The following is a 22,826-nucleotide window of genomic DNA, read 5'->3' as shown; positions in this document are numbered from 1 at the left end:
AGCCTATTGGGTTTATTCAGAGGGTTATTTATCAAAAGTCAATTTTAGAGTAATGTGATTTTTTTTAAAAACTCTAATAAATTAGACTTTATTCACAATTCGAACGAATTAGAACTGCTTCCAGGGTCGAGAGTATGATCAATCTCACATTCAAATTCAAGTTGGTGGTTTTAAATTCCCATTTGTGAGTTTTGACAAAAGAAAATTTGAATTTACTTAGTAAATCTGCCCATTAATTTAGTTTACATGGTGTTGTAGTAGACTTGAGGTATGGAGATCCAAATTACAGAAAAACAGATGTTATCCAGAAAACCGCAGGCCCTGAGCATTCTGGATAACAGGTCCCGCACCTGTATAATAAAAACAACAGTATTTTATCCTTATAATCCTATTGAAGACACTGTAATAGGGTCACAGTCCCCCTCATAGCAGTGTCAGTTCATTGGGAGGCAGAACCGAGAGTCGAATGTTTCAGATATTACAAACAAACCATAAAAAGAAATCTACAGAATATAATCCGTAATGACCAGCCGTATATCTGTCTGTAAGATAGGAACAAGGTGCTAGGGGTGCCGGGGCAAAGTGAGTGCATTTCTGGTGCAAAGAACGGCATTTACGTAGTTTTCTATTATGCTGCTTTGTACATAACCCTGTTCTAACCTTGTGTGCTTGCACTTTAAGCAGAAGAAGACGCTGCTGTAAAAGGGCCCAGTGGTGTTTCTCTTTCTTAGTGATCCAACAACTCTCGCTTTGATATCCCAGTCCAAAAACCTTCAGCTTTTTTAAACATTTGCGCCTGCATGATTATATTAGACGTGAGTAACTTTCATGCACGGTGCCTGGTTAGGACCACCCAGGATCTGAGTGTTCCTCTTTTATTAGTATCACAGCTGAGAAACGTCTCATGTCTGCGACTCGGATTCCTTCTCATTTAATCCCTGGGAGAAGCAGGTCGGCAAGCTCTGGCCCCGATCTGCAGTAAATAAAACCAATATATATATTTCCTTCAGTGCTTGCCGGACTGCAACTCCCATAATGCTCAGCCAGCCTCATGCTCCAGACTGGGAACTAGAGTTTCTGGCTCAGATACAAAGGTAAAAATATTTGGGTTTAATGATGACGTTTCTCTTGTTTTTCAGATTCCTTTCTCTTTGGTGCAGTTTCCACTGTGGGAGTTTTTAAAGGTGAGACCTTTTTTTCATTAATTTTCCTTAAAGAGGAAACTTGTAGCATGTTATACATTGGCTTATTCTGAGAAACCTTTCAATTGACCTTCATGATTTCTTTTTTTTATAGTTTTTGAATTATTTGCCTTCTTCTTCTGACTCTTTCCAGCTTTCAAATGGGGGTCACTGACCCCATCTAAAAAACAAATGGTTTGTAATGCAACTTTTTTATTACTCATCTTTCTATTCAGGCCCACTCCTATTCATATTCCAGTCTTATATTCAAATCAGTGCATGGTTGCTAGGGTAATTGGGAACTTAGTTACCAGATTGCTGAAATTGCAAACTGGAGAGCTGCTGACTGAATAAAAAACAAAATACCTTCCTAATATTTAGCCGGAACCTCCTTTCATCTAATGGGAATGGATGACATTGCAGAAAGACCTACTGGTAAATAAAGCATTGATCCTGTGCAGGCGCCAATGGATGATACAATCGTTATCGATTTGGCTCAGTATGTGGGTGGCCAAATCAGACCCAGATCCTATCATTTGGTGACCTCACCAAACAAGCTGACATGGCTATCTGTGCCACTATAAGTGTGATGATGAATTTGAAGACATGGTGGGCCACCTTTGCTCACCTTAGACCTGCCCTTTAGCTATTACACATTGCTCTGAATACTTTTTCCATCTGCTGAAGGAAGGACTTTTGTATATGGCAAGAGTTAATAATACTGATGCGACAGGGTATGGTGCCATCATCAACAAAGGGTGCAACTAGAGTCCTGCATCGGGTTGGGTACCCGCGGGTCGGATTTTGGGCAAAAAGTCCCAGATTCCTTTGCCATGCTGGCAGTCAATGGGTAATCCGGCTGGGTACCTAAGGTGCCGGCTTAATCCCCCTCCCTTGTGCTTCTTCCAGTTTTTTCGTGAAGATTTGGCACTGGAGTGACATAACTTCCGGTTAAATGTGACGTCACTTCTGGTTTTGCTTGTCACCCAGGTCGGAAGGTTAGTTGGCCTATTGCGGGTAGGGTAGCGGAAAAAGGTGGATCAAATTGCGGGTTTGGGTTGTGGATTCGGGTTGCGGGTACAGGGCAGGTACGGGTTTCCAAAAATGGACCTGTGCAGGACTCTAGGTGAAACCCAGTAGAAGTTAGGGTAGGTGCAGCATTGTTCCCGGCACAAATAAAGGATAATGTGCAGTGGCACAGTAAATTTACTATGAGTTCCTTGCCACTGGTCAACATATAGATGCCATAGTTCTGTCTGTAGAGTAGAGCCTTGCTCTGTTAGTAGATTCCTACAGTGACCTTTGCATCACTGATATGAGGATGATTGACTGAAGTAGTGTGCTAGAAGCGTTGGGTGGCAAGAATGGAGCCTGTGACTAAGTGCCAGGCATGAAACGCATAAGGCTGCTTCTTGTTCCTGTTGTTTGAATAAAGACGTTAGTACTTTTATATTTCTGGCTTGTACCTTGGAGTTATTTGCTGAGTGCCAGCCCTACAATATTTCTATGGCATCCCCACTTGCCTTGGCTGGTGTTTTGGGGTCCTGGCACCCAAACCCAAAGTCTTGGATTCCTGTACAAATAGGCACAAAACATCCGCAAACAAAACAAACGGCATTCTGTTGTTGTGCTGTGGTCAACACAATTGTCACTGCAGTTGGACACGTATAATTAAATAATTTCCGAAGACTAAAGCAATTTGCTAGCAACGTATAAGTGCTCTGTTGGGATATTATTATGAAAGGTACAAGCTTACCAGTGATTCCAACAAAATATCCGCTGGCAGCGCAGGTAGACACATCCAAGGGAGGCGGTAGGAATAATATCAATAAGCGGCTTTATTTAAACATACATAGTGGTACATCAAGAGTGGGAGTGCGAAGAACTAACGCGTTTCGTGCCCCAAACACTGGGCACTTCCTCAGAGTTCCAAAAGTTATATTTTGTTGGATGTATTCAAGTACTCGGCTGAGAGTTACCGAGATCCCACGATAGCTGCGGTGGACAAGGGAGAGAGGAAGGAGTGGGGAGCGCTCCGCCATTGACTCCTCTTCTATTATCGTTACCAGTGATTCCCCCTGTATATTTGCTATGGGAATAGGGGAAACCCTTGCCTGGTGCATTTCCTGCAATGTATCACTCAACGCATGTCACAAAAACAGAACCGATCGTGCGGATATTTTACTTTTTGACTCATTACATGCCTTGAGGCAGTTTTATTTAAAACCCTCCAAGTACATATTATGTATTTGTGCAAAATAACCAGTAAATACATGTGCTGGAAAGCCAGCGGAGACACTAACCTTTCCCTATAAAGAATAATCTTTAGTCGTTCAAGCAGAACGCTAATATTTGGCGAGCTTTTGTCAGCTGTCGAGAAAGAGGATTAGCCACCGTGGATCCTGTTTGCAGATATTTAGCATCTCTACATGACCGTATTGAAGACTATTTACATTTAAATATGCAATTTACACACATTGACCTTTTTGAAATGCAGAAACCGGATCAGATATGAGCTCATTCAGGTGAACACATTTGGCTGCTCCGGTTTCTTTGCTTTGCCGGGTAGAGCCCAAACGGTGAAACAGCCACAGGGAAAACAAGGCTGAGTCGTGTGTCTGTTGTAATGTTTGCTACCCTGGGACCCTTTCTCAGAGGCACTAATGTGCAGTTAGGGACAATAGCCGGGAGATTAGCTTTCTTATTCATGTCGCGGCACAAAAGAGCGTGTTGTTACAGAATGTTGGGCTTGGCGAGTTTTTTTTCTGCATGTTACAGGGATCCCTTTTGTCTCCTTCTACCAAGATAAGCGTTTTAAGATGTAAATTCCAAACGGCTCATTTAACGGAGCTGCATCCGAGTCCTGTGTAAGGTTTCCAGAAGATCCAAAGTCTCATAGAATCTCTAAGTGGCCCATTTACTAAAACTCAAATTAATCTCATTCTTTTATGAAAACAAATCCGACAAGCTCCCTTCCACAAATTTTTCTTGGAAAAATCGGAGCAACAAAACATCACAACAGAATCAAGCGCCGGTTCATACCATGCGATCGATGCTCCAAAAACTCGACTTTATCGGTCGAAAACCGCGACTTTATCAGATTATCCAACGCAGATCATGATGTAAAGAAACAACTTCAGGGACATTTGCCAATGACTTTTACATGACCTCAACAGGTTTGAGATTCAGATTTTTAGCATGAAAAATTCGTGTTTTCCCCCTAAAAACTTAGACCAGAAAAAATTGAGGTTTAATAAATGGGCCCCCTAATCATTAATATTTTTCCCAAACAAAAAATGCTCACAGTTGCAGTTGGCACAGCTATTTACCCTTTGCAATTGCAAGGATGCGGAATTCTAGGGGGGGAAACATGACAATTGTACTCAAAATTGCACTTTGCTTACTGCAAAGTAGATGTACATGTGCCCTAATATCTTTTATTGTTCTTTTATCTACATTTTCCATCTAGAGGTGCTCCTCTGATGAAAGTAGCCCAAGGCAAATGTCCATCCTGACCAGGGTTGGACTGGCCCGGCGGGACACTGGGAAAAAATCCAGTGAGCCCGGCCCTCATGGGCCACCGCTAGCCCAGACCTGCTCCCTCGATTGGCCAATGAGCTGTTGCAGTGCATAGTTCTGGCATGTGCGTTGTGCACGGTGCAAGTTTGGAAGGTCGGGAGGGGGCCCCGGGGAACTGCCAGGAGGCCCTTCATTTTGCAGCCTGGGTGGGCCCCCAATGCTTCAGTCCGACCCTGACCTTCCCTAAATCAGCCTCTCATATGACAGAGGGCAAGTTGTAGTCACATACAAGTCTCTGTAAATACTGCTTGTGGTTGGCACAGTGCTATGAGCATAGTTCCTGCATTCTGCTATCCAAATCCACCCTTGTAACTATCCCATTGGTGCCCATGTTTTCTTTGTGCTATCCTGATACAACCCTCTGTCAGACTGACGAAAGCTTGCTAGAAGTTCCCACTCTCTGCACCTCACTGGTAAGGAGATCCTTTGCCTTGAACATCCGGAGCCTGCACTTTTATCTGCACAGCTGCAACAAGGGTGCTGAGTTCAGAGTCTAGATTAGGGTCCTGCGTGGAACCAATTTGTTAAACCGGACCCGCAACCCACATACTTACCCGCTTGGACTCGCTACCCGACCCGCAAGTACCATATCCGCGACCCGCCGACCATCAAGAAACAGGAAGTGCTGTCATTGTAAACCGGAAGTGACATCATTAGAAGTAGGCGTGATCAGAAAACAATGAGTAAAACAGGAAGTGCTGTCATTGTAAACTGGAAGTGACATCATTAGCAGTAGGCGTGATCAGAAAAAAAGGAGTAAAACAGGAAGTGCTGTCATTGTAAACCGGAAGTGACATCATTAGATGATCAGGGGGGAAAAGGAGTAAAACTCACTATTGAAGAAAGACCCGCGAGTAGGGATGGGCGAATTTGACCTGTTTCGTTTCGCAGCCGGCAAAAAAAGTCTATGGGCGTCATTTCCACGGCGAAACAAGGCGAAAAAATTCACCCGACCTACAAACCCGGAGAACCACCATGTCTATACCCTCTCCCGAAACTTTTACCTGCAACTCGCAGGGTACCGCAGGTTTTAGTGGGTAACCCGCGGGTATCTGACCCCATGCAGGACTCTAGTCTAGATTAGATGCAAGAATTACAGTATATAGATTGTGCCTTTAAAGGGTTTGTTCACCTTTGAGTTAACTTTTAATATAATAGAGTAGAGAGTAATATTCTGAGACAATTTGCAGTTGGTTTTCATTTTTTATTATTTGTGGTTTTTGAGTTATTTAGCTTTTTATTCAGCAGCTCTCCAGTTTGCAATTTCAGTTTGCTAGGCTCCAAATTCCCACAGCAACCATGGCTTGGCAAATGGCAAATCATTTAAAAAATAAAAAAAAAATAATGCAGGCCAATTAAAAAGTTGCTTAGAATTGGCCATTCTATCGCATACTAAAAGTTAAGGTGACTCACCCCTTTAATGGTTGAAATTGGCACCAATTAGTGTGCTTAGAACAGAACGCAGTGATTGTAAATTGCTTGTGTGGATGTACTAAAATGACCTGGGCTGAGCGTAAATGATGCGTTAGAGAACAGATTGTATTCATTCCTACGTACTCAGGACAAAAGATTTATGCCCAATGTGTTACCAATAAGCACTGGATTGGGAGGATGAGCCCTTTGAAGTCAGTAAGATCACACTGTGTGTCCTGCCAGAGATTTCACATGATCTGTCTGTGTGTTAATGCCGAGACAATTAGTGCCTTGTCGTTCTTATTAGCCGAGTGCTGCTACTCACAGTTGACCCTGTGATTGATCCATTCAGTGTATCTAAATATTAGATTTTCCCCCAATGCTGCACATTCTTTTCATTTTGTGCATATTGCCCATGTAACCGTGGCACCGCCAGCTCCGAGTTAAGTGCCCCAGCTTTAACAATCAACCAATAACAGGTATCGCTACTTTGTTTGCCAAAAACCTGATTGGTTGCCATGGGTTGCTAGACCTGGAGCAAACTTCATACCTTTTATTGCATACACCTTCTATGTATGAAACCAAAAGGTTACTTCAGAGTGCCAGTAGATCTTCTTAGGTTTCAGTGGCCCCTCTGCTCTCTCCATCCATTTGAGTTGCAATAGATTCCTTGCCAGCACAAGGTTTTATTCCCTTGAACCTTACCCTAGACTTCTGCAGAAGTTTCACCATTCCAGTCACATCGCATTGTAATGTGATCTTCCATCACAGGGGTCCCCAACCGTTTTACCCATGAGATACATTCTGTTGAAGAGCAACAGAAACATGAAAAATGTCCTGGGGATGCCAAATTAGGGCTGTGATTGGCTATTTAGTGCCCCTATATGGACTGGTAGCCTGCAGGAGACTCTGTTTGGCAGTACACTTGGTTTTTATACAACCAAAACTGAAATTCAAAAATAAGCACCTGCTTTGAGGTCACTGGGAAAATTCAAGGGTTTGTTGAACAACATTGTGGCAATGAGCCAGTGGTTGAGGATCACTGTTCCATCAGAAACTCTAAGGCCCTTTACAAACAGGTCACTTCTCTTCCCCACATTACTTTTTGGGTAGTTCTAGATAAAGCTCCAAGGACTCAGTGGCAGCAGATGATAGTTTTGGCAGGAAAAAGTCAATAGGCGGCGCACACAGCCTTTTGGCCCCTTCCTTTGAACTCCACCCACAAAATCAAACCAAAGCAGTGGGGGCAACATTTGCTAAAAGTCTGGCACTGCAGGGAGGGGTTATTAACACCACATTTACAATTTTAACTGAGAGCACTACAAGCACATTATGGGGAAAAAGGGGAAAAGTACATTATATGCAGAGACTGTGAAAAGACATACAAAGGAGGAGTAGGTACTGATCTACCAAGAACATAATAAAGAGAAGGCACCACAAGCACTATAAAGAACATTATATAGTAAGAAGCAGAGGGCAATGGCACACCAAATACATATATAGACAGCAATGGACAATGGCAACATGAGCAGTAAAATATAGAGAATACTGGCAGGCCAAGCACAATATACTTCTAGCTGATACAAAGGAAGGAGACCAACCCCTTCTAAAGCTTCTCCGATTTGCTTCAAAACATTCTTCCTGACTCCAAGATGCAATTGGACCTTTTCCTGGATTAACTTTGTTCCAAGATCTTTAACACTGTATTTTTTGTATACCCCCTGACCAGAAAGCAGAATGGCACAGTTCCATGTATAAATACCCCTACAACTCAAAGCAGAATTGCAATTCAATGCATAAATACCCCCAGAATTTATATCAAGTTGGCATGGAGGCAGTACTAATGCCCCCAGAATTGATAGTAGGATGGCACAGTGCAATTCCATGTATACATACCCCCCAGAACCCATAGCAGGATGGCACAGGGGCAATTCCATGTATAAATGCCTCCCGAATTCATAGCAGTATGTCACAGTGCAGTCCATGTATAAAACCCCCAGAATTCATAGAAGGATGGCACAGGTGCAATTCCATGTATAAATACATCTAGAATTGGATGGCACAGGCACAATTCCATGTATAAATACCCCCAGAATTGATAGTAGGATGGCACAGGGCAATTCCATGTATAATTTCCCCCATAATTGATAGTAGGATGGCACAGGCGCAATTCCATGTATATATACCCCCCAGAATTCATAGTAAGATGGCATGGGGCAATTACATGTATAAATACCCCCAGAACCCATAGCCGTATGGCACAATGCAAGTATAAATACCCCCCAGAACCCTTAGCAAGAGAAGAGACAAATAGAGCAGTATATTGACAAATTGGCAGCCACTCACCCTCACCTAGTTTTAGGATTAAGCAAAGGTGCCTGGTGTAGAAGTAAAAATTGCAGATCAGGAGGATTCTCAGGAGTCTGTCACAAATACGGCATGCACAGACCAGCACGGCACCATGTGTGACGCAACACTCCATGCTGCTCCTTGATTCCGGGCCCAGGATGTTCTCTGGTCGTCCCCCATCTAGTTTCACACGATCTCCGGCAGGGGGGAAGCGAGTAGACGGCCAAGCGAGCGGGTGGGTGGGAGCAGGCCCTGGTTCAACTGCACCATCTGCTCCCCCAGGGCCCCCATGTAGTTGCGCCACTGCATGCAGCAGGCACTCGCCAATGCCATCCTGCACAGAGGAAGTGTGGCTCCTCTTCCAGGCTCCCTTTCCTTCGCTGGGTGGATCATATGGGGAAGGGAGCTAGCCCAGGCACACAGTCACGGCCAGCTCAAAAAAAAAATGACAAAAAAATAAAATAAAAAAATGGTTAAAAAAACCCAAAAAAAACAGAGGAGGAAAATTCAGGGGGGGGGCACGGACCCTGTGGCACCCCCGGTTCCGACGCCTATGCAAGGTCAGGTGGGAACTTGTACAGAAACTCAGTCTGCTTTATAGGGAGTTATACAGGGAGGGGCTGACAGACTAGGCCTCCAAGGGCCAACGTGAGAACTTGACATTTAGAGCCAACTGTATGCACCGTTAGATATAAACTGTACTAAATCATATCTGTTACTAGTGGCATCTCTATGGTAAAATGGGTTTAGTCGTACAAGGGAGCTCACTGTGAGATCTCTGGATATCCTGAATGGCCAGTCCAACCCTGGGAGATAATTGGACAGAACACAGAAAGGACAATACAAACATAAAAGTCTAGATAAGGAATGGTGATGATAAAAGAATGAAAGTGGAAAGCTGACTGGTCTCTATTGTCCAGATTGGTCCCCGTCACCCCAGTCTCAAAGTGGTTTCTCTTGCAGTATAAATCAAATAGACAGTCACTAATATACACATTGTATATTATTTTTTATTTAATTAATCCCCAAATCCTTTACAAAAAATTGAATACTGAGCCGAAACCTTAAAACGCCTCAACTTCAAGTGTCCCAATTCAGCTGAATCTTACAAAAAGTACTGATACCAAATCCCAAAACAAATCCTTAATTCTGGCCCATTTTTTTTCATACATCTCAAATTATTTGGTGACGCTGCAAAGAATGTTCAACCGCAGCTAAAAAAACTATTTTCTCTTCCATAATAATTTTCTTTCACCTTCTGGAAAAAGACCAGAAATTTGCTCGCAAGTCAGACAGAAAAGAAAGAGGCGCAGGATTCTAAACCCACAGAACTGTGTTTTATTTCTCATCGAGGAAGACATAATGGAATCCGACGATTCCAGGAACGTACAATAAAGCCATAAAACTATGCAAAACCCTTGTTATTGTAATACCAGCTCATATTCATAGAGACTCCTGCAGTATATACAGGAAAGCAGACTCCTTACTATTGTGATGGCAATATATATATACACCATGCACAAAGACTAGCTGATATATGCTTTATGGCGGCTGCTGTGAGTGCTTTCATGGACTATATATATATATATATATAAAATAATCAGAGCTGAAAGAGTCATTTGTTAACCTTTCATGCAGAATTAATTATATTTATAAAAGGGTTATTCACCTTTAAATTAATCTTAGACACTTTGCAATTGTTTTTCATTTTTTATTACTTGTGGGTTGTCCATTATTTAGCTCTTTATTCAGCAGCTCTCCAGTTTGCAATTTTAGCAATCTGGTTGCTAGGGTCCAAATTCCCCTAGCAACCATGCATTGATTTGAATAAGAGACTGGAATATGAATAGGAGAGGCCTGAATAAAAAGTAGCGATAACAATACATTTGTAGCCTTACAGAGCATTTGTTTTATAGATGGGGTCAGTGACCCTCATTTGAAAGCTGGAAAGAGTCAGAGGTAGAAGGCAAATAACTCAAAAAATAAAAAAATAAAGACCAATTGAAAAGTTGCTTAGAATTAGCCATTCTATAACATACTAAAAGTTTACTTAAAGTTGAGCCACCCTTTTAATGGGAATGGCCAGGCAGCACTGGGCTTCAGTCTAATAAAACATTTCCAAGCCATATTGCCATTAGTAGACAGGACACAGTACTTAATGGCCATTTCCATTGGAATTGGATGTTCCAATTGGCCAATCAGGAGGCACCCTAGGAACCTAGTGCTGCAAGGACACTGCCGTGCTACCCAGAACTTGCCCTGAAATATTCCTGAATCCTCCCCAATCTCCACTCCCACTGGATCCACCTGCAATCTGTGTACTTCCCACTCCCCCATCAACCACTGTATGCCTCATGATGTCACCACCCTGCACATGTGATGTCACCCCTGCCTCCCCTTAAAGGATTAGTAAACATTTAAAATAAGTAAATGTAAAATTGACGAGGGGGCTATTCTAAGATATTTTGCAATGTGCATTCATTATTATTATTTTTTTAATTCCAAGATATTAAGAGATATAATTGATGAGGGGGCTATTCTAAGATATTTTGCAATGTATATTCCTTATTTATTTTGCTTTTATTCCAAGATATTAAGGGATAAATGTGCTGTTAATCTGAATACATTTTGTTACAACAGCGCCACCTGCTTGTCAGTTTCCCACCAGTCTGACCACCAAGTAGTCAAGGAAGTTGTCAGGAAAAAGAAAGAGGCTGCTCTGATGTTCTTCTGCTTAGGAAAGATGTGAGAAAGCTTTTTCATGTTTTCATCAGAGCAGCCTCTTTCTTTCAATTCACATTTTCTTCTTTTTTTTTTAATTGTGTTTTCCTTTTTGTCTTCCTCTGCAGAATCTGTGGTCGTGGAAGCAAGGCCGCGCGGTTGATTGTTGGCAGTCGGCAGTGTGCGGAGCTTTTGCAGGTGCAGGGGATTATTTGTTGCGCTGAGGGTGGACCATAGAGCTGACTATTCCTCCATAGAGTCGCTGTAGCCACTAATCACCCCCACTTGTTTTGTGTTACAGGGGTCACTCCAAAAAAACTAGGCTTGCAGTTGAAAGACAGGCAATTTGCTTGTGACAAATTTGTGTTAGTTTAAGCAAAAGAGGTGTCAATCAGTTTTTCTTGGGGGAAAGAAAGTTGAAAGAATGAGAAATTGTGGAGTGAAGAGAGTTCAACGCAACTGCAGCTGTCCGGCCCCGAGCTATAGACTGTGGGGCTTTGGGAACATTCTGCTCCTCTCCATGATTCACAACCAGTATGACAGCTCTGACAGCCGGGGAGATGAAGTGGTGTCAGGAGAGAATGGTGCAAGCGCTTCTGGGCTCAGTGCACTAACACAACATCTGTGCAACCCCAGGACGAGCCACAGAAATGATCTCATTCACCATCGTCTAATAATCCTACCCCCAATGTATTCCTATGATTTGTAATCCACTGACATTGCTGCTCTTTATTGTTTCATACAGTCAGGATAGATGGCTCTGGCTCAAACATCTGACACTCGCCTCCTGGGAATTTCTGCCCGTTATTTTTATTGACCCATAAAAGGACGAGCTGTAGTATGAATGCACTTGGCTCCTCAGGACAATGGCACAGGCTCCAGATAAAACCCAATAAAGATGCCAGAAAAAAAAAAAAAACGCTGGATGGGGGAAAAATAAAACAATAAAGCGGCCGGGACACACAGCGTAAATTAATGATCCGAGGGAGGAGTTTCTTAGAAGATGTTAGGGGCTTCCAAAGTAATATTTCCAAGCAATAAGGACAAGGGGGGGTTGTAAGTTTTATGCGCAGATTTCTATTGCTTTGAAATGGGAATGAGTTTATATGTGTTCAAATCCCAGGATTATGGAAAGTGTGGCCTACAGTTAATGGAAGCAGATACTGTAGAGTTCAAGCCCCCTGTTTTCTAGTTCTGCATCTAGATGGACCCCCTTAGCTCATAACAAGGTTACAGATATATAGAAACATTGGGGTAACAGTCACCCTGCTATAGTTCCAGGGGTACCCAGGGTACAAATAAGCACTCACCCCAAATCTCCCCCTAACTGACCTTCAGGCTGGGCCCCTTAGCTCATAACAATGTTACAGATATATAGAAACATTGGGGTAACAGTCACCCTGCTATAGTTCCAGGGGTACTCAGGGTACAAATAAGCACTCACCCCAAATCTCCCCCTAACTTGCCTTCAGGCTGGGCCCCTTAGCTCATAACAAGGTTACAGATATATAGAAACATTGGGGTAACAGTCACCCTGCTAGAGTTTCAGGGGTACCCAGGACACAAATAAGCACTCACCCCAAATCTCCCCCTAACTGACCTTCAGACTGGGCCCCCTTAGCTCATAACAAGGTTACAGATATATAGAAACATTGGGGTGTCATCCTGCTATAGTTCCAGGGGTACCCAGTGTACAAATAAACACTCACCCCAAATCTCCCCCTAACTGACCTTCAGGCTGGGCCCCTTAGCTCATAACAAGGTTACAGATATATAGAAACATTGGGGTGTCACCCTGCTATAGTTTCAGGGGTACCCAGGGTACAAATAAACATTGGTGTCACTGGGACTGAATGTTCTGTTATACAGATAGCTAAAATCTCAGCCATAAAGCATTACACAATTACTGCTGGAAAAGACCAGGCTTTATCGCATTATTACACTTTCCTTATAACCGCAGAAGTCACTTAATCCTTTATAGAACAGAATTAAACCATAGTTCCACAATACTAAATAAACGCCAATTTTATGTAAAAATGCAAGTCATTTTGTTGAGAGTGTCCCTTTAAGAGTAGAAAGGCCTGGAGCCATATGCATTGAGACACAGCTGAAGGAAAGAATTTTCGAAATATTGCAACTTTCTGTTTAGAATCACCTGTAAGTGAGAAAGCTCCTGAACAATGCGGGGAATGATAGATTTGCTTGCATTCCAACCTCGCAATCTAAGCGTTCATCACTTTCACCAAATATATCAGCTCCATCTATTGACAGGTGTGACAGCTGGGCTGTGTCTGTACCAGAGCTGGGGGGTCTAAACCTGAAAAACGAGTCCAGCGCTCGCATCACTCAGGCCAATGTTTGTTGTACTGCATTTAAAGGCAAACTGTAGCCAAAGTTCATGGACACCTGTGTTTACAAAAACAAATTCTTTTAAACGTGCAAAACGATTGCTTGCACCTTAGAGGGGTTGTTCAGCTGTGAGTTAACGTTTAGTGTATGATGTAGAGAGTGATATTCTGAGACAATTTGCAATTGGTTTTTATTTTTTATTATTTATGGTTTTTGAGTTATTTAGCTTTTTATTCAGCAGCTCTCCAGTTTGCAATTTCAGCCATCTGGTTGCTAGAATCCAAATTCCCCTAGCAACCATGCATTGATTTGAATAAGAGACTGGAATATGAATAGGAGAGGCCTGAATAGAAAGATGAGTAATAAAGAGCAGCAATAACATTGAATGTGTAACTTTACAGAACATTTTTAAATGGGGTCAGTGACCCATATTTGAAAGCTGAGTCAAAAGAAGAAGGCAAATAAACTATATAAAAAAATAAAAATAATGAAGATTAGTGATGAGCGAATTTTTTCACTAGCCATTCCACATTACGCCATTTGCAAATGTTTTTCAAAACTGCGGTAAATATTTGCATCGACAAAAAAGTCGCCATAAGAAACAACGCCCATTCCTGTCCGCTAGTGACTCCATTATCTGCTCTGTCCTCTCTGTCCGCTCGCGGGATGGGATTTCCGTAGAGTCAGCAGACTAAAGATATCGCTGCTATTTTAGAGCATCTTATTCCACCAGATGTATTATATTGTCTTATGTGCCCCTGTCACGCTGTGATTTGTCCTTGTAGAGACTCATATTATCGCCACTTCTATATTAATTCAGTCCCACCATATTCTTAGGGGTTTCCTGCTGGGAATTAGGGTTTGTCTGCTTGGCGAGGTGTATTAGAGGTGGTATAAACTAATAGTAAACTTTTTTATAGTAATTGTATTTGCTATTGAAACCAGTATCTGTGTATATTCTCGGCACTGCTGGTTCTGACTCCTGAAGCAGAAGTCAAACCTTAGAGAAACTGGTTACTGCTACATTGTCTAGGAGTACTAGGAGCTCTGTTATTGCCCATCCCCTTTACGTCAATTTCCTTGATTGATGAATTGCTAATGTTGGTACCATTATTTGAAAAGGGATCCCGTTCTCAGCCTGAAAATGATAGGCCGTTAGTTTGACATCAGTGGTAGGAAAGCTTTTGGAAGGTGATAAAATATTCAATTACATTGGAAATAAAAATACTATGAGTTTGTGCCAGCATGGTTTTATGCGTAACTGATCTTGCCACACTAATTTAATTGCCTTTTATGAGGAGATGAGCAGGAACCTTGACTCTGGGATGGCAGTGGATGTGATCTACTTAGACTTTGCTAAAGCATTTCATAAAATACCACACTGATGGTTAATGGTTAAATTAAGGAATGTTGGCCTGGAACATAGTATTTGTACCTGGATAGAGAACTGGCTAAAAGACAGACTACAAAGAGTGGTGATAAATGGAACATTTTCTATTTGGACCAGTGTTGTTAGTGGAGTACCGCAGGGCTCTGTACTAGGTCCCTTGCTTTTCAACTTGTTTATTAATGACCTGGAGGTGGCCATTGAAAGTACTGTTTCTATTTTTGCAGATAATACTAAATTGTGCAGAACTATAGGTTCCATGCAGGATGCTGCCACTTTGCACAGTGATTTGTCTAAACTGGAAAACTGGGCAGCAAACTGGAAAATGAGGTTCAATGTTGATAAATGCAGGTTATGCACTTTGGCAAAAATAATATAAATGCAAGTTGTACACTAAATGGCAGTGTGTTGGGAGTTTCCTTAACGATTCTGTCATGATTTTTATGATTTATTTTTTATTTCTAAATTACAATGTTTACAATGCAAATAATTCTCTGTACAATATAAAATGGCCTGAACCAGCAAGTGTATTTAGTTGTAATATTGGTGTGTAGGTGCATCTCGGGTCATTTTGCCTGGTCATGTGATTTCAGAAAGAGCCAGCACTTTAGGATGGAACTGCTTTCTGGCAGGCTGTTGTTTCTCCTACTCAATGTAACTGAATGTGTCTCAGTGGGACCTGGATTTTACTATTGAGTGCTGTTCTTAGATCTATCAGGCAGCTGTTATCTTGTGTCAGGGAGCTGCTATCTGGTTACCTTCCCATTGTTCTGTTGTTGGGCTGCTGGGGGGGTGATGTCACTCCAACTTGCAGTAAAGAGTGACTGAAGTTTATCATGACTTGAGGCAGCTGGGAAACTGACAATATGTCTAGCCCCATGTCAGATTTCAAAATTTAATATAAAGAAATCTGTTTGTTGTTTTGAGAAATGGATTTCAGTGCAGAAGTCTGCTGGAGCAACACTATTAACTGATGTGTTTTGGAAAAAAAAACATTTTTTCCCATGACTGCATGCCTTTAACTGAGAAGGGTCTGGGGATTGTTGTGGATAACAAGTTGTCTAATTCTGGGCAGTGTCATTCTGTGGCTACTAAAGCAAATAAAGTTCTTGTATAAAAAAGGGCATTAACTCAAGGGATGAAAACATAATTCTGCCTCTTTATAGGTCCCTGGTGAGGCCTCATCTGGAGTATGGGGGCAGTTTTGGACTCCAGTCCTTAAGAGGGATATAAATGAGCTGGAGAGAGTGCAGAGACTAAGTGCAACTAAACTGGTTAGAGGGAGGGAAGACTTAAATTATGAGGGGTGACTGACAAGGTTGGCGTTGTTTTCTGTGGGAAAAAAAGGTGCTTGCCAGGGGACATGATTTTCCTGTGAATTTTCCGGCAAAAATTTGCCCATCACTATTTCACACCGTTTGTGTCTAAGCAGTCTCTTGTCCCCCCCCCCTTCCAAATTCAGACTTCATAAAGAACAAGCCCCCCCCCAGAGAGGGAAAACCTATGGCTGCGCAAACAATGTCTCATTTGTGTCTTGTGTGTTTGTGTTCTCAGGTGGCTTTGCAGCTGCGGTCACTACACCTCTGGACGTAGCGAAAACACGAATAATGTTGGCAAAGGTAAGAACGAGAGGCCAGACACCTGCACACGTCTGAATTGTTAGAACAATGGCCGCTCTCTGTCCCTCCACCTGTAGGGTAAATTCCCATGAACTCCAGATTTGCATTTGTCCATCACTGCAGATGTTGTAGTCGAGGGAGGATATACAGACTGGCATACAGGTGTAAGGCTCATATCTGTTATAGAGGGGCCAGTTCTAAGCAACTTTTCAATTGGTCTTCGTTTTTTATTTGTGTTTTTTTTGAGTTGTTTGGCATTTTATTCAGCAGCTCTCTGGTTTGCAATTTCAGCAAAATGGTTTCTAGGATCCAAATTCCCCTAGCAACCGTGCATTGATTTGAATAAGAGACTGGAATATGAATAGGAGAGGGTCTGAATAAAAAGATGAATAGATTTAAAGGAGACCTTTTGTGTAAAAAAAAATAAGAATGTACCAGTGTAATTATACACATTTAGATATAGAAGAATTGTGCTTTAAAAGGTAGTGTTTCAGGCTGATTTATTGAATATTTCTGCAAAAACCCTAATAATCCCTCCCTTCTCTTCCTGCTCCCTGAATTCCCAGGCTGTGCTCTCAGCTCACTGCACTGTAGGACAGGAACCAATCAGCAGCTAGCAGGACCTGATAGGGAACTGAAGCCTGTCTGTGCTTGTGTGACTGCAGGGCTGTGTTTGGCTCCCTATAGATGTTCTCTGGTCCCTGTCTGTGTTTCAAATGAGGGGTAGGCGTGTCCTGACGGTTCCTGTCACAAGCACAGTAGGAGGGGGACAGCCAATCACAGCCCTGCAGCAGCTATCAGGTCCTGCTAGCTGCTGATTGGTTCCTGTCCTACAGTACAGTGAGCTGAGAGCCAACGGCTCCCCTGCACAGCCTGGGAATTCAGGGAGCAGGAAGTCGAATGGAGGGATTATTAGGGTTTTTGCAGAAATATTCAATAAATCACTACTTTTTAAAGCACAATTCTTCTATATCTAAATGTGTATAATGCAGTTGTACATTTTTATTTTTTACACAAAATGTCTCCTTTAATGATCCCAGAAGAAGAAAATACATTTCATTCTCTGCCTTTTTACAATACAATAAATATGTTACTGCTGCTCCTTATACCCCCCACCCCATTTACTGTTCCTGTAACCCCCATATCCTCAGAAGTGATAATAATAATAATAATAATAGAGAGGCAGTTTGTGTTGCACCTGTACAGTCTGCCTGATGCTCAATACAAATAGAGACCTGATGGGAAGTTTTCTGTAGCCAATACAGATGTTGTACAGATTTTAACTGCTTGCTGCCCGGGGTTTCCCAGATATGGGGTCCTGTCGCTAATTCATTTTGTGTTTTTATATATTTTCCTGCTGAATTCAGCTTGCCAGGGGTCCTACTTATCTTGATTTATTTTTGTACAGGTGTGTACCAAAAACCCGTTATCCAGAAATCTCAGGATTAAAGGAAGGCCGTCTCCCATTTTAATCAAATAATTAACATTTTTCAAAAATGATTTACCTTTTTCTGTGTAATAATAAAACAGTCGCTTGAACTTGATCCCGACTGAGATATAATTAATCCTTATTGGAAGCAAAACCAGCCTATTGGCTTTATTTAATGTTTTCTTGATTCTCTAGTATATTTATCAAGGGTCAAATTTCAAGTTCATGGGAGTTTCTAAAAACTCCCATCAACTCGAAATTCAGAAAAAAAAAACGACCAATTTAAATTTATCAAAAAAAAAGTTAATTTTTTAAATTCGGGTGAATAGGATCGACTTTCAAACTCGAATCAAATTTTTTCCAAAAAAAAAAATATATATATTTTTAAAAGTCCACCAAATGGCTCCTAAATGGTTGGAGGAGGTCCCCCATAGGCTAAATCGCCAATTAGGCAGGTTTTAGATGGTGAATAGTGTAATTAAAATTCTTCAAATTCAAGAGACAGTACATGATAAATTTCAAATTTATATATTTTTTTTTAAAGTTGAATCGAATTTGGACTATTCCCTAGTTGAATAACACTAAAATAAACTCGAAATTTAAAAATTTGAATTTTAAATTCGACCCTTGATAAATCTGCCCCTAAAGGTATGAAGATCCAAATTACAGAAAGATCCATTATCCAGAAAACCCCAGGTCCAGAGCATTCTGGGCAACTGGGTCCCATACCTGTACCTTGTACTTGATCAAAACTAAGATATAATTAATCTGGGTTTAAATTCTTTATTAGTTGACTTAAGGTATGGGGGTCCAGATAACAGAAAGATCACTTATCCAGAAAAAAAACCCAGGTCCTAGGCATTCTGGATAACAGGTCCATGCTCTTTGGGCACTAGGCCACACTCCAGCCACAGACCAGTAAGAAGGAGACAATAAGAGAGAAGGCTGGAGCCAGTCATAATGAGACAATGGAGACACAGGCAAGAATGAATGAAAGTTGCATCTCTATATATAATAATGATTATTATAATGTTCCAAATCCCGAGACACTTGTGTTTCCTGTTTTACATAATGACGTCACAATGGACATCTCTTTCTTTCCAGGCTGGTTCTGGTGTGGCCAATGGAAATGTTCTGTTTGCTCTACATGAGATTTGGAGAACGCAAGGAATAATGGGGTAGGAACCTCCTTTTGTACGATTATGTATGTATTATTGTTTCTTCAGTAGTGGGGCTTTCCCTTTCATTTGTCCTTTAATACACAGGAAAGAAAACCCAGCACTGTTTTTTTTTTTTACATTCATTACAATGTTTCAGTGGTGTTAAAGTTAGGTGCTTTATTGAAATTTGTGTCTGTCTGTCCATGTTTATGTCTTTTCCCTGGTGGTGGTGGTATGATTGTAGCCAGATGATTAACATTTGCAGTCTCCTTCTGCATTGTTTCAAGAGGCAGAACCAGCAGTGCAGGCACTGATTTCAATAGAAAAATGGCTACATTTAAAACCACGAGCGTGTATAGAAGTTGTTTAGATTGATATTTTAGAATTGTATTTTATTTCAAGAAGTAAAATGTTATGTTTTTGGGTTTATGTCCTCTTTAAAGGGCATGTAAAGTCTAAAATAGAATAAGGCTAGAAATGCTGTATTTTGTATACTAAATATAAACATGAACTTACTGCACCACAAGCCTAATCAAACAAATGATTTATGCTTTCAAAGTTGGCCACAGGGGGTCACCATCTTGTAACTTGGTTATACATCTTTGCAAGACCAAGACTGTGCACATGCTCAGTGTGGTCTGGGCTGCTTAGGGATCGTCATAAACAAAGCTGCTTGAGTTCTGCATGGCTGGGAAGTAAGGCAGGGACTCCACCTGCAGTTAACATGCTGTAAAGGCAAAAAAATAAAATCCCATTTTTACTTTATTTAATGAAAAATAAACCTATCTCCAATATACTTTAATTAAAAAATGTGTACTGTTTTTATAAGAAACCTGACTGTATGCAGTGAAATTCTCCCTTCATTTACTGCTGTGGATAGGAATTGTCAGATGGTCGCTAACTGCTCTGCAGGGAAACAATCATACTTATGAACAGCAGGGGGAGCCCCACCTTACTTCCCAGCCATGCAGAACTCAAGCAGCTTTGTTTGTTTGCCTGTAGAGCAGTCGGCGACTTTGCATTGGATTTTATTTTGCCTTTACATCCCCTTTACTGTTTCCAGCTGCAGGGACAAAGATCGTGGAGCCAGATTTAAACAGATAAACTGAGATTCTATTTGGAGGATTATTTTGCTGCAGCCACTGGTTCTGCAGAGTTGGAGAAAGTTTGTATTAAACAACAGAAAAACTATAAAATCCACATTAGATTACATGACAACACAGGACCCAGTGCAGTCTGTATATTCTGATTATTAATCAGTCTTGTGTATCGGCTTCTGGCAGATATTATTTGACTTGTGCTGTTTTGATAATTTATGACGATCCCTAAGCAGCCCAGACCACACTGAGCATGTGCACAGTCTTGGTCTTGCAAAGATGTTTAACAAAGTTACAAGATGGTGACCCCATGTGGCCGGTCCAGAGGACACAGCAGAGCAGCTGTTTTGTGACCCCAACATAGTATTACTCACTCCCAACCTCTGTTATAGTAAATAACCCTTTCCTATGCCGCACCCAGGGTTGTAACTTTAGAAAAATCAGACCCTGCACCTACTGGGTGTTCCTGTTCCCACTGGGTGTTATTTAGATTTTGCAATTTCAGCAGTCCCAATGACCCTAGGAACCATCAAGGCTGGAAAACCCTGAAAAAAAAAATCTCAAAAAAAACATATGATTTGGGTTTTCGCTCAATTTTATCGTTTTTTTTTTCCAAATCTGATTTATTTTGAGTTTATTTATTAATAACAGCAACAGGACACTATGGTGAATCCTCCATTCCACAGGAATGCTGTATCTGGGGACAGGTACATTATACAAAGGGAGGTTCATATTCTTTATTTATAAAAGAACTGTCTTTAGAGTTAAAGGGCAAGAGAAACCTTGTGTAGCACAAGCAGCTGCACGGCAGAGAACTGAATTTACATCTATTCTGAAGTCTAAACCCCCGCCGGTGACTTATTCAAGCAAAATATTCTTCCAGGCTCAGAACATTTCACATGTAACACCCACTTGTATTCAGCCGACAGGCCTAACCAGGGTGTGGGCTACTACTTGTGACTAATGGCTCTTCCTTCCAGTAACATAAAGTCTATGCAAAGTGCTGCACAACTGTCATCTTGTCTCCTGCCCCTATTCATCCTACTCACACTGTAGCCTCTTATTATTAGTCTGTACGGACAGACGGACACTCTTATTATACTACGTCTATTACTCTTCTTATACTATATCTATCCTCATAGTCACTGGGCTTTCTGATTGTCAGCTCCCTCATACTGTTACACATTCCAAAAGCAGATTAGGAAGGAAAATAATTAGAGAACGCACATGTAAACAGTTTACAATAACCGGTTATTACATTTATTATATAAACAGTTATAACATTTATAATGTAAATGCTGGTAAACAAGAAGGGTGGAATGCACCCCTATAGTATTGATCTATCCACACTAAAGGGAACTCAGAAATCAATATTTAGGTAATACTGTATCTGAACTGTAATTATAAGACGAACAAAAGTTACACAGGTCAGGCAATTGTGAGTATCCTTTTCATTTACAGTAGGGGGTTATTAATCCCTTATAATGCAGGGGTTGTACTCAGAGTTTAATGTATAACGGATAATGTAGCCCCTACTGTAAATGATAAGGATATTAGAAGTCACAGGGGGATTCTGTGACCATATAAAGGCACAAGGCTGCAGGCTGAGTTATACAGGGAACTCTGAGTATCACTCATGTATTATAAGGGATAATGTACCCCCTACTCTAAATGATAAGGATATTAGAAGTCACTGAGGGGTTCTGTGACCATATAAAGGCACAAGGCTGCAGGCTGAGTTATACAGGGAACTCTGAGTATCACTCATGTATTATAAGGGATAATGTACCCCCTACTGTAAATGATAAGGATATTAGAAGTCACGGAGGGGTTCAGTGACCATATAAAGGCACAAGGCTGCAGGCTGAGTTATACAGGGAACTCTGAAAGCTCCTTACAAATAATATTCATCCAGAACCACATCACTAAATAGCACGGGAAGTTAAATGCAGCGCTAGAACATGATCTGTAAGTAATTTGGAAGGGACATAACTGGCTCATTCGCTTTTTCCAGGTTATTTGCTGGAGTTATCCCCAGAATGACAATGATCAGCCTCGGTGGATTCATTTTCCTCGGAGCCTACGACAAAGTGCGGAGCTCGTTGCTATGACAACAGTGAAAGAAATTCCACGAACACTTGGCGACTATCTTGGCGTCTGTGGCCCACAAAGACTTACTCTACTGATTGTATTCACTGTAATATTATAACACAATATGATTTTATAATAGGAAATTTAAGTATCTGCCGCACAGTGGGTGCACTGTCTGCCATGACTTCGAGCATTTGTACAACAATGTTGACTTTCTGAAACACCCCCCCCCCCCCCCCGAAAAAAAAAGTTGGGAGACAATTTATTTTCTACATTTTTTATTTTTTTAACTAGAATCCACAAGATGTCGAGCTGTTACAACAAACGTTTAGTAAAGACACAATCAATGGCATTTGTTAGAAACGTCCGTATTTTGCAGGGTTTTATTTCCCTCCTCCCAATGTACAACATTGTCTCACTGTGTATTAATAAATAACTTTGTACACAAAAA

General features: G+C 41.3%; 1 protein-coding gene across 2 annotated transcripts in view; it reads left to right on the top strand.

Annotated features, from left to right (window-relative positions):
- Positions 1-22,826, top strand: part of slc25a26.L (solute carrier family 25 (S-adenosylmethionine carrier), member 26 L homeolog) — a 105,927-nt gene extending 83,101 nt beyond the window's left edge. For both annotated transcript variants that reach the window (XM_041589366.1, NM_001094410.1), the window contains 5 exon segments: positions 1,140-1,184; positions 11,372-11,441; positions 16,534-16,598; positions 19,132-19,205; positions 22,299-22,826. In XM_041589366.1, coding sequence (XP_041445300.1) covers positions 1,140-1,184; positions 11,372-11,441; positions 16,534-16,598; positions 19,132-19,205; positions 22,299-22,395 — 351 coding nt within the window. In that variant the 3' untranslated portion in view covers positions 22,396-22,826.

Source organism: Xenopus laevis, chromosome 4L (genome assembly GCF_017654675.1).
Source record: "Xenopus laevis strain J_2021 chromosome 4L, Xenopus_laevis_v10.1, whole genome shotgun sequence".
NCBI classification, from domain to species: domain Eukaryota; kingdom Metazoa; phylum Chordata; class Amphibia; order Anura; family Pipidae; genus Xenopus; species Xenopus laevis.
The sequence above is the reverse complement of the archived record's forward strand: the minus strand, read 5'-3'. Positions and strand labels throughout refer to the sequence as shown.